General features: G+C 35.8%; 2 protein-coding genes across 13 annotated transcripts in view; one reads left to right on the forward strand and one right to left on the reverse strand.

The window, feature by feature from the left end:
- The first annotated feature begins 332 nt into the window (after positions 1-332).
- On the forward strand, positions 333-2957 carry ytr (U4/U6.U5 small nuclear ribonucleoprotein 27 kDa protein yantar). Of its 4 annotated transcripts, none has more exons than XM_022065641.2 (4): positions 333-448; positions 591-750; positions 1478-1587; positions 2401-2957. In XM_022065641.2, exons 2-4 carry the CDS (start codon positions 617-619, stop codon positions 2595-2597), a joined length of 441 nt encoding a protein of 146 aa, XP_021921333.1. In that variant the 5' UTR covers positions 333-448; positions 591-616; the 3' UTR covers positions 2598-2957. The 4 variants fall into 4 exon arrangements, with proteins under 4 accessions (XP_021921333.1, XP_021921335.1, XP_021921337.1 ...); XM_022065643.2 differs by having other exon boundaries at positions 363-485; XM_022065645.2 differs by having other exon boundaries at positions 387-485; positions 564-750.
- Positions 2916-16250, reverse strand: part of hts (adducin 1-like protein hts) — a 71802-nt gene continuing 58467 nt past the window's right edge. For 4 of the 9 annotated variants that reach the window (XM_022065631.2, XM_022065626.2, XM_022065628.2 and 1 more), the window contains 10 exons: positions 16089-16202; positions 15334-15426; positions 14812-15007; positions 13997-14143; positions 13494-13565; positions 12505-12567; positions 11223-11297; positions 5753-5820; positions 5216-5357; positions 2916-4654 (listed from right to left, as the gene is read on the reverse strand). In XM_022065631.2, coding sequence (XP_021921323.1) covers positions 5232-5357; positions 5753-5820; positions 11223-11297; positions 12505-12567; positions 13494-13565; positions 13997-14143; positions 14812-15007; positions 15334-15426; positions 16089-16202 — 954 coding nt within the window. In that variant the 3' untranslated portion in view covers positions 2916-4654; positions 5216-5231. The remainder of the gene's footprint in view (positions 4655-5215; positions 5358-5752; positions 5821-11222; positions 11298-12504; positions 12568-13493; positions 13566-13996; positions 14144-14811; positions 15008-15333; positions 15427-16088; positions 16203-16250) is intronic. The other 5 variants (XM_022065635.2, XM_087345073.1, XM_022065630.2 and 2 more) reach the window with 4 other exon arrangements.

Consider the following 16250-nt stretch of genomic DNA (forward strand, 5'->3'; position numbering starts at 1 on the left):
TTAACTTCAGATACCGAATTTTCACTACCTCCATCATGTCTACACTGCATTATTAACGAAATCACCCGACATCTATTTCTACACTACTGCGGAAACTTAAACTCTAAATAATAGTCTTTGGTATTTTGTGCAGAAAATTTGACACAAAAGCGTTTATGCATATGGGGCCTTAAAGGCTTCCTTATTGAAACATGTGATGGGTCTAGAGTTCACAGTTGTTAATAAAATATTAATAACAATAACTTTATTACTTTATGTACAATAATCGCATAGCTAAATTAATTCTTAAAAAATAGTCTTTATATATCTGTGGCGATGTATAACACAGATATATATATATATATGGACGTACGAGTATACAAAGTTGGTAAGACGTGTCCGATGATTGGTGCCATAGTTGAAGCATGGCACGGCTAGACTCAATAATACAGGGAAGCTAACCTAGATGGTAGGTTGTGGATTGTCAGGATATACTCAGGCACGAAGTTCGTAAAAATTAATCTTATGTGGTGTGTTCTGTGTATTCGTTTGTTACAAAATGAAGTACCATAACTCATTCACAGTCTTTTTCCATTGAACTTTCTTTGCAGATAGTTCCATAATTAAATAGAGAAGAATGGTTCACAGTAGATCACCTTCACCTGCATCAAGGCGTCGACGTAGCAAATCACGCGAAAGGGAAACAAGAGACCGTGATCGTGATCGTGACAGACGTAGGAGACGATCAGGGGAGAGGAATAGGAGGAGGAGGTAACTGATTTTTGGATGAAATTAATTAACTTCTTCATGCAGCTCATGGGCTGCTGGTTGAGAAGTCCTGGCCCAAAGTATAAGAATCCTTTCCATTCTGACATTTCCAAATGTAAACAATACAAACATCACACCTGAATAAAGTTGTAGTTTGTATTGTTATTTTTGAAAAAGGATTCTCAACCTTTCAAGACCTGGAGCCACATTCCTATCAGTTTGCAGAATGCTATTTTCTTAAGTATGCTACACTGTCCCAAACAGGTTCTCATTTTCTTCAACACTTATGTGGATGCCATTTTTATTACTAATTCACATAACATTAAACATTTAATAGGCACATATGATCTGAAGAATGAGTGCAGTGCATAAAACATCAGCAGGTCACATGTGGCCTGGATGTTGGGAATACTTGAAGAGTAATTCATTAATAAGTGTGAGAAAATAAACATATGATACAGACTGTAGTAGTATTTACATTATTAAAAATTGTGATATTTCAACAAATTCAGGCTGCTTGTTTGTTCCCTCTCATGAATGTGCATCTGCTACCATATCATCTCCTTTGTAGTGGGGAATAAAGGACACATTTGTCACTTGCCTTCAGACACTACTGCTGCCATTTGGATGAAATCACTTCTCTCTACTAGTTTATACTTGATACATTCTTGCCCTGCCTTCATAGAACAGTTGGAGAAAGTATTTTTAATACAGCTCTCTTGGAATGCAGGCACCGCCGATCTCGGTCGTGGTCACGTTCTCGATCACGTTCAGACTCTAGAGGCAAGGAGAAGAGTTCCAAATCAAAGGTTCAGCTTGCAGAAAGGCCTCCTATCACTGGTATGTGAATTATATTATTAATTTTAAAATGAGCAACAATAATGCTTATTGTCCTATAAAGCTTACTTTTGATGGATATAAAAAAAATTGTTTTCCTTTACATTTTCACAAATGCTAGATAATTTGTTGCAATAAATTTGCCAGTTATTTAAACAGCACTGTTGTGCTTACGTGATAAATGTGAAGTACAACACTTGGCACAAAAGAACAAGAATCTGCCAGCACCAACTTGGAGATTTGTATTATCATAACAATAGAGACCTTTTGCAGGTTTGCTGATTTAACCTGCCAAGAGTGTAGCAGATACTAATCTAAAGAGCCTGTAAATAATGGATCTAACATCTTCACAACACAAAGTTATACATATCACTAATTTATAGAGCCATGGTGCTTTTAGTATGCCATGAAAACATTAGTCTTGGGTTTAGATGGAGGCAGTGGTCAGCTTCACACACCATCTGTTTTAACTTGAAGGATAGGTGAGGTAGGGAGGGGATGGGTTCCAGAGCATCTGGACCTTGTTGCAAAGTGAAATATTTCTACCTTTACATAGTTTTGGAAAATCCACATGGAAATGAGAAATATTAGCTCACCCAACAATTTCTATGGCCTGTGTTCAAGTAAGTATTAAGCAAAGTCTGTAAAGTATTTTGTGTACCACATCAACAAAACTTGAGTGGTGGTGTAAGTTTTCAGTCTGGCATTATTGGAACTACAAAATATGTTGGTCAGCTGTTATTTAACATTTGTTAGCCGTATAGTTTACATTGTATTTATGAAGTTCATATTTATGCCTGCCTACTTTTATTCTAGACGCAGATTTAGAAGGAAAGAGTCCTGATGAACAGGAGATGATGAAGCTCATGGGTTTTTGTGCTTTTGATACTACAAAGGGAAAGAAAGTATCTGGAAATGAGGTTGGCACAGTTCATGTCATTCTGAAGCGCAAGTACCGTCAATACATGAATCGGAAAGGTGGTTTCAATAGACCGCTGGACTTCGTGGCTTAAAATACAATTCATGACACATCTTACTCAAACATGCTGTGCTGCCCAAGACTGGAGATGGATGCGGACAGTTCTAAATACTGAACCACTGACGTTCTGTGTAAATAAGCGGAGGAAGATCCAGCATGTTTCTGGAGAACTGAACATATAATGTTAAGTCTAATTACATAATATCCAACTTTGGGTTCCAGTTTATTACTTTCGTGTAGCATTTCATCTGTTAATATTGTATCATTTCCTTTACAGGTAGAAATTAAATAATTATTTTTGTTTCAAAACAGCATTACAGTGAATGTACAATACAAAAAGAATGAAGCCAGAATTTCTTCAGAATATAATGTTCAAAATAAAAAATATACACAAGCCTTTCTTTACTATAATCATTACATATTGTTCCCTCCTATTTCAATCTTGTTGATAACACTACAAATCACAAACATAGTATAACTTTTTCTATCTCACACAAGAATGGATAGGGTTGATTAATTTGAAATGTTTTCTGTGTTGCCATGCCACCATTTCCTGACATTGAAAACCGTGGATACAATTAATATTCATACAAAATGTACAGGTGATTTATACTTTAAAATTTCTACAGAGAACTATTATCTGAAATGATGTGATGCAGTGGTCTGTGAAGAGAGTGGGTGAGTAAATCTAAAAAGCAAGCAGTGACTGGAATCTCTCACCACAAATGACAATGCCAAAGTCATGTTAAAATAGAAACAAACATGAGTACTGGCATCCTTGCATACTCGATTAAATCGGGAAAAAATTAACATATAATACAGGCATCTAAAACTCTCACCACATATATTGAAAACATTTCTAAAAAATAAACTATAGATCAACTTTTAAATTACATAATATCAAAAATTAAAACACGGTTGTCACATATACTTCCATCACGTAGTTTATACAAAATGACTGAATTAAATCCAATTAAAAACAGTAACTGTGGAAGTTGTTAAAATTATACCTATATGAAAATTAATATTCTCAACTGGGTTTTAAATGCCAATCTCTCCCAAATGTTTTCTACCCAGTTTCATATGACACATTCTCACTCCACCTGTCCAACAAACCTCATAAGATTTTTTTTACAAGTCTGTTCTTCCAAAGAGCAAAGTTTCATTCTTCCTTAAACATTTTTTAAATCTAAAGTTTTGCTACTTACACTATGGATCTAAGAAAACTGCTGCTCCATAAAAGATACCATGAACACTGACTGCTTACTTGGCAACATAAAGGGATGGCTGTACCAGTAGTATTGCAAAAGAGCAAATATATAGAACCATCAGCAGCAAGTACGCTGACACAGGCATAAATTCACTGAGTAGTCCGATGGACTTTGTGCCCACAGTTTTTCTGCACCGATATCGAAAGCCCACAATAGAAAAAAAAAAGGAGCACTACTTAATTTTAAGCTCCCACTTATAACGCTAGAAAGATAACACCCCCAATTATTTGTGCACCAGAGAATAATTAAAACTACATTTGTTCCTCAAGCATATTGCCGTGTCAATAATCACGTCCTTCACACCAGCAAACTGCGGAAACCATCCAAGCACGATAGGTAACATCTGAAATGCTACTGTCCTACTTTTGCTGTCAGAAAATGTAATAAAAAGAATTGTAGGTTTAAATTCATGTACACATAGTAATAACTGTAAGTTGGAAACATTTTTTTAGTTTCTTATTAATCACCACCTTTCTGGCATTTTGCACATACTTTTTTCTTCATCTTCACATTCTTGGTCTGTACAAAGCTATATTATTATATATCTACTGTTTAAAAATAAAAACAATTTAAGAAGCAGCAAGTAATAATTCATATAGCACTGACAGAAGCTTGCTGTCTCACTGTGCCCATACTGCAGCAGACAGACATGAACGTTACAGATGTGTGCATATGGCACAACAGCAATGCACATCACATACCAGCTTGTTTCTTCCAACTAAATGCTAAGATGTGTCAGGTGGCAGTATTTAATTCTTCTGAAAGATTGTGGGAGGTGGTCACTTCAATTTTTTCCATGTTTCATTTCACCTGGCAGTGCCTGAAATAGAACAAAATTGGTACTGTGTACAAAGCACTCAAGGCAATATTAGTTTTAAGAATCTCCATAAACTCATTAAAAAAATTTCCATTTCATGGAGTATTTTGAAAACATCACTGCCATCACTATGATGAGACATGTTTCAGCAAGACAAAGCTCTGTTACTGCCAGATGATCAGTTTTACTTAATTATGATTCTTGTCATTGTTTCATCAGTGCAGTTAATAAAATCATAACGATGGGGGACGGCCGAGTATGACAGATATTTAATATATCACAAATTACTTATTACCTTCTGTATCACTGCAGTTATTTGATACTGTAACAAAATTCACAAACTATACAATACTCGCTACATATTGTGGTCTTCTGGTTCTGACATCATGTACGTAGTCTTGATGGCTACCAATGTTTGAGAGGAAATTTTTTAGTCACATCCATGAAAATGGAGGCAGCATGTTCCTCTAAAATGTTTGTAACCACAAAAGGACATGGTGTCACAACTGAAAAGACTTAAATCTGAATTCTTACCACAGTAAAAACCTCAAATCTCATACTCACTTTATAGTTTTACTGCCTATGCTTCGGCTATCTTCTTCTTCTCCTTTTTCTTCTTGAGGAAGGACGGTGTTCTTAGTCCTTTCTTCTTTTTCTTGTCCTTTTTTGGTGACTCCTCAGTAGACATGTCTTTAGTGGGTGAACCCTGCCACAGTAACACACAAATATGAAGAACTTCAAATAACCCATACCACTTAACGCAAACCAAACCAAAATTAGAACCTTCCTTGTTTCTGAAGCTCTGTTCCAAATAATGGTGTTACAGCACTAATCAAGACAAATGTTTTGAATTAGCAAGACAGTACTGCATTCATAATGCAATTGGGAATGCCATACAGGAACACAATTCATTTACATCACATATCTAAATAACATGACATTTCAGTAGAACCTTCACAAGAACATGTCAGCAACAGTAAAGACCCTTTACTTAGTAAATTGCATGCTGAGTCAAACTATTTTAAAATTCAAATAAACCGGATTTGTACAATTTCCACATTAAAAAGTAAGATTAATTTCTCTAAGTTGGTGCCACCTCACCTCTTTGCTGCTCTGTGAGAATGTGCTGTGGGGTGCATCAGGATCATCACCATTCATTGTATTTTCCCCTGAAACACAGAACCTTCACTGTAAAGTGCAAACTTTGTTGGGAACAAATGCCTCCAGCCCTACTGTGTTGATATCACAAGCTTCTACGATCTGGCTGCATTAATATGCACATCTGTTGAAATAATCTACTGTGAATTGTGGAAAGCGTATAACAAAAGAAACTGAGGTTTTACATCATGCATAAAAATCCAAGTCTTATTCACTACATAGTTACAGGAGTGTGACACAGTTCCTGTCTGTCTACAGTTCATGTACCTACTTTATTGTTGAAGTTTATTTATTTTCTGACTGCATGCTACAATGCATTGCTCAACAACACATGGCTACCTTACACTTACTTTGCAATTAGAAATTCAATCTTTAGTGCTGAAGCTTAAATAAAAAATTAAAATAGGACTACGATAGTTTCGAAATTTTATGAGGATAAGAACAAGGATATAACGAAGGGCCTCTGAATTAAGACTGGAATGAAAGAAGCCCATGACATGACCAAGAACATGATAGTTCTGCCAGGCACTAGAAGACATCAAGAAGGGAGGGAAAAGCTGGCAAAAAATCAAAAAGGAAGGACTGCTGGAAGATGGACGAAACTAGAGACCTTTTGTCCATGCTAGAAGAAGACAAAATTTACTTTCCACAGGTAATAACAAGGTTACAAACAAGTGCAGTATAAACACAAAAGTATGCGTAATTAAACTTGCAATTAATTCTAAAGGGTTCTGGTGACAGTATATTACAATTAGATTTACTAGACTGTTGGACTTCAACCATCATCTAGTTTATTAGACAGTTAGCTTCAATCACCCAACTGAATAGGCACTCCCCATATTTTCACCAGAGGATGGAAACAAATAGTTTCCAACATACTGGGTTCCATTCAAAATACTGGATGACAGACAGACCAGAAACCCAGTAATAATATAAAACTTCTAATGCTGGTCAAAAGAATTGATAAAAAACAAAAGAAACAATTGTAGCTGCTTTTAATAAGATAAAATGCAATAAAATAGAAATTGGGCAACAGTGGTTACGAAATGTATTTTAAAATTCAAGTTTTTGGATTTAATACAAATTTAAAGCAATAATAATTCTAGCTGGCAAGACAAAATACTGTTATTTTTATGGAGGTCTGTAAATTGAAAGGATAGACTTCTGGAAGTTTCAATGAGAAGGAAAGAAACAAACACATCAAAGTTCTTTCTGTCAACTGAAATACTGCTGCAACATGGTTTATTTAGAATTAAACATTCTCACATTCACCATTTAAGCATTTGTATCATTATGTTGAATACTATGCACATTGTATGGTATTCAACATAATGATACAAATGCTTATGTTGAATACCATGCACATTGAAACATTTATCATCCACATTACCATTGCCAAAACTACTTGGAAGATGGGTTAACATAGGGACTCTCAACTCATGGCCCATAGGCCACATGCAGCACTTAAATGTATCTTTTCAATAAATTGGCTTCATTTATAGGCTGTCAACAAGCCAAGATGAAGGGGTAAATGTCACCCCAGGTTTTAATAGATTGCCAGGGGTTCTCTAATCCCATCACCATTTCCATTTCATTCTTTAGGTATAAAAGTTGAAAACAGTGGTGCACCATGATGATAAATGACCATTATTTGTTCCATTTAGGAAGACAATTAGCAGGAAGATACTCCGTCCTCAGTAAAATTGAGATTAGCCAGCCTTAAAACAAAACTGTACTTGCTGTACCAAAGGAAACTAACAGACATGACATCATGCAAAACATTTAACGCAGGCAAATCACTGCTAAGTAACAAATTAACACTCAATTCAATGTAGTTTCTACAACTTATAAAAGAACATAAGATTCAAATCTGACATTTGAGTAATATGGGTAAATTTAGTTCACAAACGTTTTAGATTTTCATCAAACTATATTAAGCCAGGGTATGATGGTGTGTATGAACAGATAGGATGGACAGAAAGACAAAATTCTGTGAAACAAAGCAAATTAACATGAACACTGAATTATATAAACTTGAACAGAGAATCTGATATTTGAGGGTCTCACATTGGCAAATATGCCAAATGTCATCTACAGAGTTATATAACCCTGTGTGATTTTGGTGGTTACTAACTTTGCAGAGGAACATATAGCCTCTGGAGTATCTTTGTAACACTGGTAACCAACTACATGCACACATGATGCCACAACCTTAAGACTACAATTGCCTTAAATACATAAAAATTAGTTCTTCCTAAACCCAGGTAATTTTCTTGTAAGAGTCTTTAGGGTGGCATGCAAGTCTCTGTAATATGGGAAATATGGAACTGGATGGAGTTGGGTATGTTATATGTGCCTTTGCCAAATATCATTCCCCAAGGACCACTCAGCCTGTACACAGTAGGGCCACCATCTGAAAGACATCAAATGCTAAGCCGGGTATCCAAACATTCACATAGCACATGCTGTGAGGCAGTGGACAATGTGTGAAAATGTATTTCAGATTCTTTATTAATGGCATGCAGAAGAAAACTATTTCCTAGAATTCCCAGTTGCAGTGATATAACAGATCAAGTACAACTTCTCCATAAAATATCTGTGCAGAATATTAGAACTTCAACAGCATAACTAGTGTTAAGCTTTGCATACTTTTATTCAAATTAACAGTTCCCGAAAATCTTTCAAACTTAAATACTTCAGCACAATTAAAAACAGTTGTTAAATTCCCCAAGATAAATGGTTTTATGCGAATGACTTAAAATGATGCGTTGCCCCATTTGGGTTATAATTTTCCTGTAAGATTTTAAATTTAATGTAATTCAAATACAATGCCAGTGAGTGTTTGTTTAATTATGGCCACATTTTAAGTTTAATCTTGCTACAATTAGTGAAGACATTTTACTTAGCATTTGCTTTATATGTCACCTACAATCTATACATATGACCAAACTCTTATTATAAAAGTTTGAAAATCTCATAAGACTGAACCAGATGTCCTTTATAAAAAATACTATGGTGTATTATGCCATGTAACAATAAAAACAGAACTCTGAAATACATTATCACTACATTTAGGTCAAAACACAAGAGACCGCCTTTACGCAGCTACCCTCATTACAGTATTTAATAATACAAATCACGATGCCGAATGTTGCCCATAGTAAGCAAAGCCGCACACCACTGCATAACAAAATACTAATGGTAGTTATAAAAGAAATATTTCAAGCAAAATTTTTAAATATCATGAAATGATTACTGAATATATGTCAAAGTGAAAAGCCACAAAATTAAAATATTTTTAATAAAGTGCCAACATCTACCCTGCTTCAGCAACACTTTCAACTGCAAATAAGTTAAATTATCTACAAACAAATATGCTCTTGCCATACCTCTAGCTTCGCTGGTACATAAAATGTTTCTAAACCCCACTTTTTATATGCAAATATAGGACAGGCCTAATAACATGGTGACCCCTAATCAACAAATCCTTAAATGTGACCTTGTGCACTAGAACTCTCAACAATGCTCCTGAACATTAGTTTCAATAGCCCTGCTACAGATAATTCTTACTGAAACAGGGTTTTTCTAGACTCCATAGACCATCTAATACAGGCGTACCCCTAGATTTGACCAGGATGCATTCCTTGAAAAGTTAGTCAAATCTCTGGGATAATTTGTTGAGGTAACAGGTTATAATGGGGTGGATACGTACATTATCAACCAATCATAACAATTATTACCAACTTCACTTGTGTCAAATAAATAAATAACAATTAAGAGTGGTTATAATGCTGAATAGTTAAACAGATGAGTTGGTCAGATCTCAAACAACAGAATCTCGGGAGTCGCCTGTATTGCTCTCTCAAATAGTTATATTCTATAATTACCTACAAAACTATATACACTTATCTACAGCATTGTTTAATGCAACATAAGAAAAAGTGGATGGGAAATGGGAGACAGGCAAAGAGAGGCAAAATATAAGCAGGAGCAGCAAGTGTGTACCTTTTCGCCACACACCGCTGCGGTGGTGTCACACTGTAACACAACAACATGACAGTGACCACCTCATAAATATTTACAGCACAGTCAACTCTTGATTATAAAAGACAACATGTAGTTGGTATGGCATTTCCTTTTGTTTCTAACTGCTACAAGACGTAACAAGTAACAGACTAACCTGGCTTTAGAAAGAAGAGCAATGTTTAGCAGATTTGAAGAATGTTCAGCATTTGTGTAGATTCAAAATCTGACACAAAACAATAAAAACATACGGAAAATGTCATTTCCCAGGTTGAATTTTCCACCTGATTCTGAACTAATGATTACATGAAAGATTATTTACGTTATAGTAATATATACATGAAATGATACACAAACCTCTACTTGGCAAAGCAAAGAACACTTTTTTTTAAAAAAGTTACGCAATGTTACATAAGGTCTCAGACTTGGCAAGCTCTTGTCAACACAGTAAAATAACCTTCAGGTTCCACATAAGGTGAGAAATTTCAAGACTAGCTCAGTGACTACAAGTTTCTCAAGAATTGCACTCCATGGAGTTAGTTCATTTTGAGGTTCATGTAAAGCTGGGGTTATTGCACATGCACACTTAAGAATTTTTACACCTTCCTCTTTATTTGCAGATAATTGCAAGAATCTGGCATGTAGTTATAAAAGTAGAACATTCAGAACAGGAAGACACATTAAAATATTCTTAAAAGTAGTTAATTTAAAGAAATAATCAAAAGTTAACTGTCCAAAAATTTCCTTCCTCATCACAACCAACCAGGAGTGTTAAATAACAAATAATATACACATAAACCAACACTCTGAAGTGTACAGAAGCACATAATATACAAAGTCCAGGGAATACCAGAATCTCATAATACAGCAGACAAGATTTTTTTTTCCAGATACACGATGTCTGACAATAACATTTTTCTCTCATATAAAAACTAATAAAGCTGTCCCACTATATGCCATGTAGGCACTTGAGGGGAGAGGCAATATAGCTCCTACTCATTCTTGACCTTGGTACTAGATGGGGCGAGTGGTCAGCATCACGCCCCAGCTGAGCTTTACCCCCGGAAAAGGACCTCGGTACCCATTGGATAGGAGGATGGGTGGGCCCCAGAACTGGTCTACGACTACCTACTATTTAAATGTTTCTGCACTGATTCTAGATTCAATACAATGCAGAACATATAATTACATACATGAGGAAACTAGATAAATATAAATGAACATTTTCTGTGAACTAAGCTTAAGGATTCCTTTATAATCCAGGTTATAAGGGAGACTACAGCTATGTACACAACAATAAAAGGGCATTTTATTAAATTACATGCAAATTCCCATCCTGGTCTGAGGTGAGGTAGGAACACAGACATGGTGTCTCTTAATATAACCTTACCTTTCTGCTTTGTCTTGTCACGTCCCAGAGACCATGAGCGTCTAAACTGCCCTGACTCAACTGTGGCTTCTGGAGCTGGAGAAGGCAACAATACATCATGCAATAGTTAAAAAGCATGCAACAGCAGGCAAAAACAATGCAAGCTCTTGAAATGCAACATCAAATTAATTATGTACTATCACATACCTATACAAACAATTTACACACACTGTTAACTTTTGAGTTTAAAAATTATGGGTCAGTGTTTCAGGGCCTATTTTCTTGAGGAGCAATATTACAGTGTTTCTGTATATACAGTTTTTCATAATATATAACAATGGCTACATGCATCAACACGTGAAATATCACCTTCAGGCAATTAGTTTTGTACATAAATCTTTCATGCATTTTAAAATTATATATAATTATAAATAATTGTATAGTTGAATCCACATTCTACTTCCTTGTCAAAAGCTACATAAGGGATATATATATATATAAATATAAAAACATGCAGTATCATCACAACCTATACCAGATAAAGTCAGCACCAACACATCACCAAAAAAAAAATCTGATGGAAATAAAATTGTTTTCAAAATTTCTAATTAACTTTGAAATTTAAGTTACAAGTTTTCTTCACACGAAACAATACTATGAATTACATAAACAGAAATATCCAAAGCATGCAACATACTATATTAGTAACAAAAGCAAATTAACCCTACTAACATCAACAATTAGAAACTTTGAAGCCAACAGCAATAATATTATGCACATAATATTGTATGGATTAGGACAAAGCAACTAATGTAACTGCATTTAGATGCATAAAATGAGTGCAGTCTCCCAGTAGCCCCCCCCCCCCCCCCCCCCCAAAGTACAATAGAGAAGAGTGTACTTGTACTGTATATGGAACATTACAGTTCTTGAACCAGTTAATGTGCAAACAAGTATGTAATGTTGATTGTGCTTTTGGGTGCTGGCACAATGTAGAAGTAGGCTTGTTGCCGACATTTTGGGAGGACCACAGTGCCTTTATCATAAGGGCTGATGTGAGAAATATCAGAATCAAGTCATGGGAACTGGCCAATCAGAGCCAAGGATGAGGATAGGAGAGACCGGGCTGTGTCCCACCCTTCTTCCCCGTCCCAAACAGGGCTCTTTCCGTAAGAATTTTATTGTCCAAGCATTCTTTTGTTTGTGATTCTGCAGGTGCCAATTCAGTTCATCCAAAACACGTAACTCTTGCCAAAAATACTACCAAGAACCCCATAAATGTTAAAAGCATACTGAAACTCACCTTTAGGTGTGTAGCGGAGAGACAAGGAACGCTCTACGTTTGGGTCAGGAAAATCAGACTCAGCTTTGAAACAGACACAAATGACAACATACAAACTGACAAATTAACTTGCAAATTCATCATGCTTTCTCATGCTTATCTTTCTGTAATGGTCTGTACAAGTACCAGATATGGTCAAAACTCAAGACTCAGAAATCAGCACATGTATTCCCCTAGTTAATTTTGGGATATTTAAAAAAAATTAAGTGCATTTTCTAGTGAACCACACTATGATGTATGCTCCTTTAATTTTTAAGGGAAGTTCACTGCCATGAATTCTATAAAATAAAACAATCTCATGAATCTATGACACTGGAATTCAACATAATTGATAGTTACTTTATATATACCCGACGATCTGAAACAAGGAAAGAAGATGAAATTTCAGGATTTAAAACGAGAAGCTGAGAATAGGGTAAACTGGAGAGCTCTTTTTGGGCAGAGCAATGGACCTGTCGTCAGACAGAACACTGAATAATAATAATAATAATAATATATGTATCTGGTGATTGCAATTCAGACCAAACAAAACTTGATGGCAAAGTGAAGAGAAATCTGAAATCTGTAACTTCTTGCTCATAGGAGTGGAACAAGTAGAACAAGTTATGACAGCCACTTGGATAATTTTATGTGTGAACTAATTGTTAACTTGGTCAAACTTCTCTTTTCACTAGCAAGTGCTTGTACCATGCATATGATCCACTTATTAAATGCAATATCACAACTAAGTAAAATGTCATAACCAAAGTATCCATGCTTGTAACAAAATAACTTACAGTGGGATCAATTTACTTACCATTAAAACACTAACCAGATGTAGCCCTGAGAACACTGGAAGGTAAATATTATATCACATTGCATAACAACCTAGCAATAACAGTTCCTGGATAAATAATAATGCTATGATTACTGATACATTCCAGTCATGCCACCAGAGTAGAGCTACTAACCATCACTAAGGACAACTTCAGCCTGGCTAGGTCGTGGCGCCTGCTTTGTCTCTATCCGCAACACTCGTGGCTCTGGAAAGCAATGAAAGCAGATTTATAAGGCCAATATTAATGAAATACTAGCGTTCATATTAAGGGAATAACATACACTGAATTTGTCTGCAACTCAGAATTCTCTTACTGACAAAATTCAATTTTAATTTTGAAACAAGTAACATTTTAAAAAGATGTTAATTTGAAACCAATATAATTTGCATTTTTAAAAACTCCTTTGAAACACTATTACAGCAAATAAAACTTCAGCCAGCAATTAACCTTTATCATTCATGTGATGCATCTTACACATGGTCCAGCTGGCCATGTATCAAATTAGCATAAGTCTGGGTAGGAGACCTGTAATATGGCAATTTAAATCCCCTTTTCCTGTATAATAAAGGCTATTGACCAACAGCCATCAGTTAGGCAACCATCTTGCCAACCACCAAAATCACAGATCATCATACCATCTCTGCTCTCTTCTTCTGTTTCACTGGCTGCAGACATAGGTGATGTAAGGGGAGACTTTATGGGGCCGAGATTCCCATCATTGGTCGGCCGGCTATTCTGAAGTGACGACGAGAGAGGTTCTGATTCAGACTGGTCCTCATCAACTGTGGGCAACACACGGTTTTCTTTTAAACTAGCTACTTGCCAATACAGACATACATACTCTACCTTGAACTAATTATTTATAAGCTACACTTAACTCAAAGGGATAACAAAATTTGTATGATTTTACTTCAACCATTATCTTTTACCAATGAAAAACAGTTAAAGCTATTTCACTGCATACTTTCATATTCAAAATGGTACTAATCAGAAATGTCGATATTGATGATGTATATAAAATGGTGCAGTTCACACACTTTCTGTCTTCCGCATACCTCATTTGGTACATGACACTCTCTCTTTTGTGTGTACCACACAAAATATACACCCAAAGTTTAGACTATGCATTGCATGACATAATAAAATCCAATGGATAAAACCTAATAAAAGTACAGCAGTTAAAAATAAAATCAATGAGAATGACCACGAAAAACACAAGCAGACTGTAAAAGAAACCACCGCCTTTTGTTCCAGTATCTTCTAAAAGTTTCCTAATACCTTAACTGATACTAGCTGATGACTACTTCTACCTTATCATCTCGCTGAACAGCCATAAACTACACTTGCACAAATCATCTCATGAAGAAGATTAAGAAGACTAAATACTTAGCAAATATTTGTGTACAATTAATTTTTTATGGATGTGATCATGAAATCCAGCAGTACTTACACGACTCTCCTTTTTGTTTCCTCTCTACAACCTTCTTGTATTCCTCCAGTTCTTCATCCGTGATTGTATCAAATGGATTTTTGGCATATGGTGTCTTGTAGACCATGGCATTGTGCTGGAATCCTCGCTGAATGATTCCTTTGGATGCAGCTCCCACTAGGACCACCTGGTCCCCTGTTGCTGAGATGTTTGCATCCTGTGTAGGATTAAAAATAACCAGAATATGGTTTACATTACATACTGTAATACCAAACACATGAAAAATAGTACTCTACCATTCCAAGCAAAGTCTCCTGTATTAAGTGACAATGACACAAAGTTCTTTATGATCGACTTTCAATCAATCGATCAATGTTTAACACCACAACCCTCAATATGGAAATTAGAAAAAGGACAGCACTCGACAGCTGCCACAATCAGGATCAGGTGATTACTGTGACAATGTTTAAATCCTGCCCATTCAGAACCATGCGAACTGATAATAAAAGAACAACCCATTTGTACTGAGAATAAAGTTATCACCTGCAATTTCTTGGCTTCTTCCCAAGACACGCCTTCCAAGATGTGTGACTGTGGACCTGATGTTATTTTGTCTGCACGTCTATTATCCTTAATCTGCAAAATTAAAGAATTACTAAGAACTGCAGTCCTGCAAGACGAAATGAAATTTTTTAATGCTACGACTAAAGTGATCAACAAGAATGATGGCGGCTAAATTTTGTAAGTTTCTGTGCATTTACTGTCACATACCCTTGTGAGCCAATCAGCTTCAGGGAGTTAGTTTAAAGTACTGAAGCAAACACCATTACTCTCTCTCGCTCTTTGTGCCACCTGTCTTCATTCATGTCAATCACTTTACTTACACAGAATTTATGCATCAGTAATAATTCTGGGAGGATGAGACTGGGGAGGGGGGATATGGTTCACATTGTGGAGGTTCAAATGCATACAAAACTTTGGTTAGAAACCCTGAAGGGAAGAGATGACTCAAAAACCTTGGAGTAGAAAGGTAAATATCAGAAATAAGGAGGGAGAATATGGACTAGATCCACCTGGAACAAAACACAGTTGATGGAAACCTCTTATGAACACAGCAATGAGTCTTCATGTTCCATAAAAGGTAGGGAATTTGGCTAACTGAATCTACTATCAGTTTCTGAACAAGGACGCTGCTTAATGGAATGAATGACTTTATTATAAAACAACAGGTAAAAATGGTTTTATTATTTTAATGTCAAAGTATGTGCTAAGAAAACTTTACATAAAATGTTCTTTACCTGCTGTTGAAGCTTCTTGAATTCTCGAGGATCAGTGTTCTTGGGTACAAACTGCAGCGCACTTTCAATCCTCACTGGAGTACTACTGTGTGTTGGAGAGCCATCCGCTACCCACTGCACAGACAAAACCAGTGCATCAGGGACCATAAATTTACAAACTAG

This window comes from Zootermopsis nevadensis, unplaced genomic scaffold, assembly GCF_977971745.1.
Source record: "Zootermopsis nevadensis isolate Lab colony 2312 unplaced genomic scaffold, Znev_1.0 Znev_ptg000001l, whole genome shotgun sequence".
Taxonomy (NCBI): Eukaryota; Metazoa; Arthropoda; class Insecta; order Blattodea; family Termopsidae; genus Zootermopsis; species Zootermopsis nevadensis.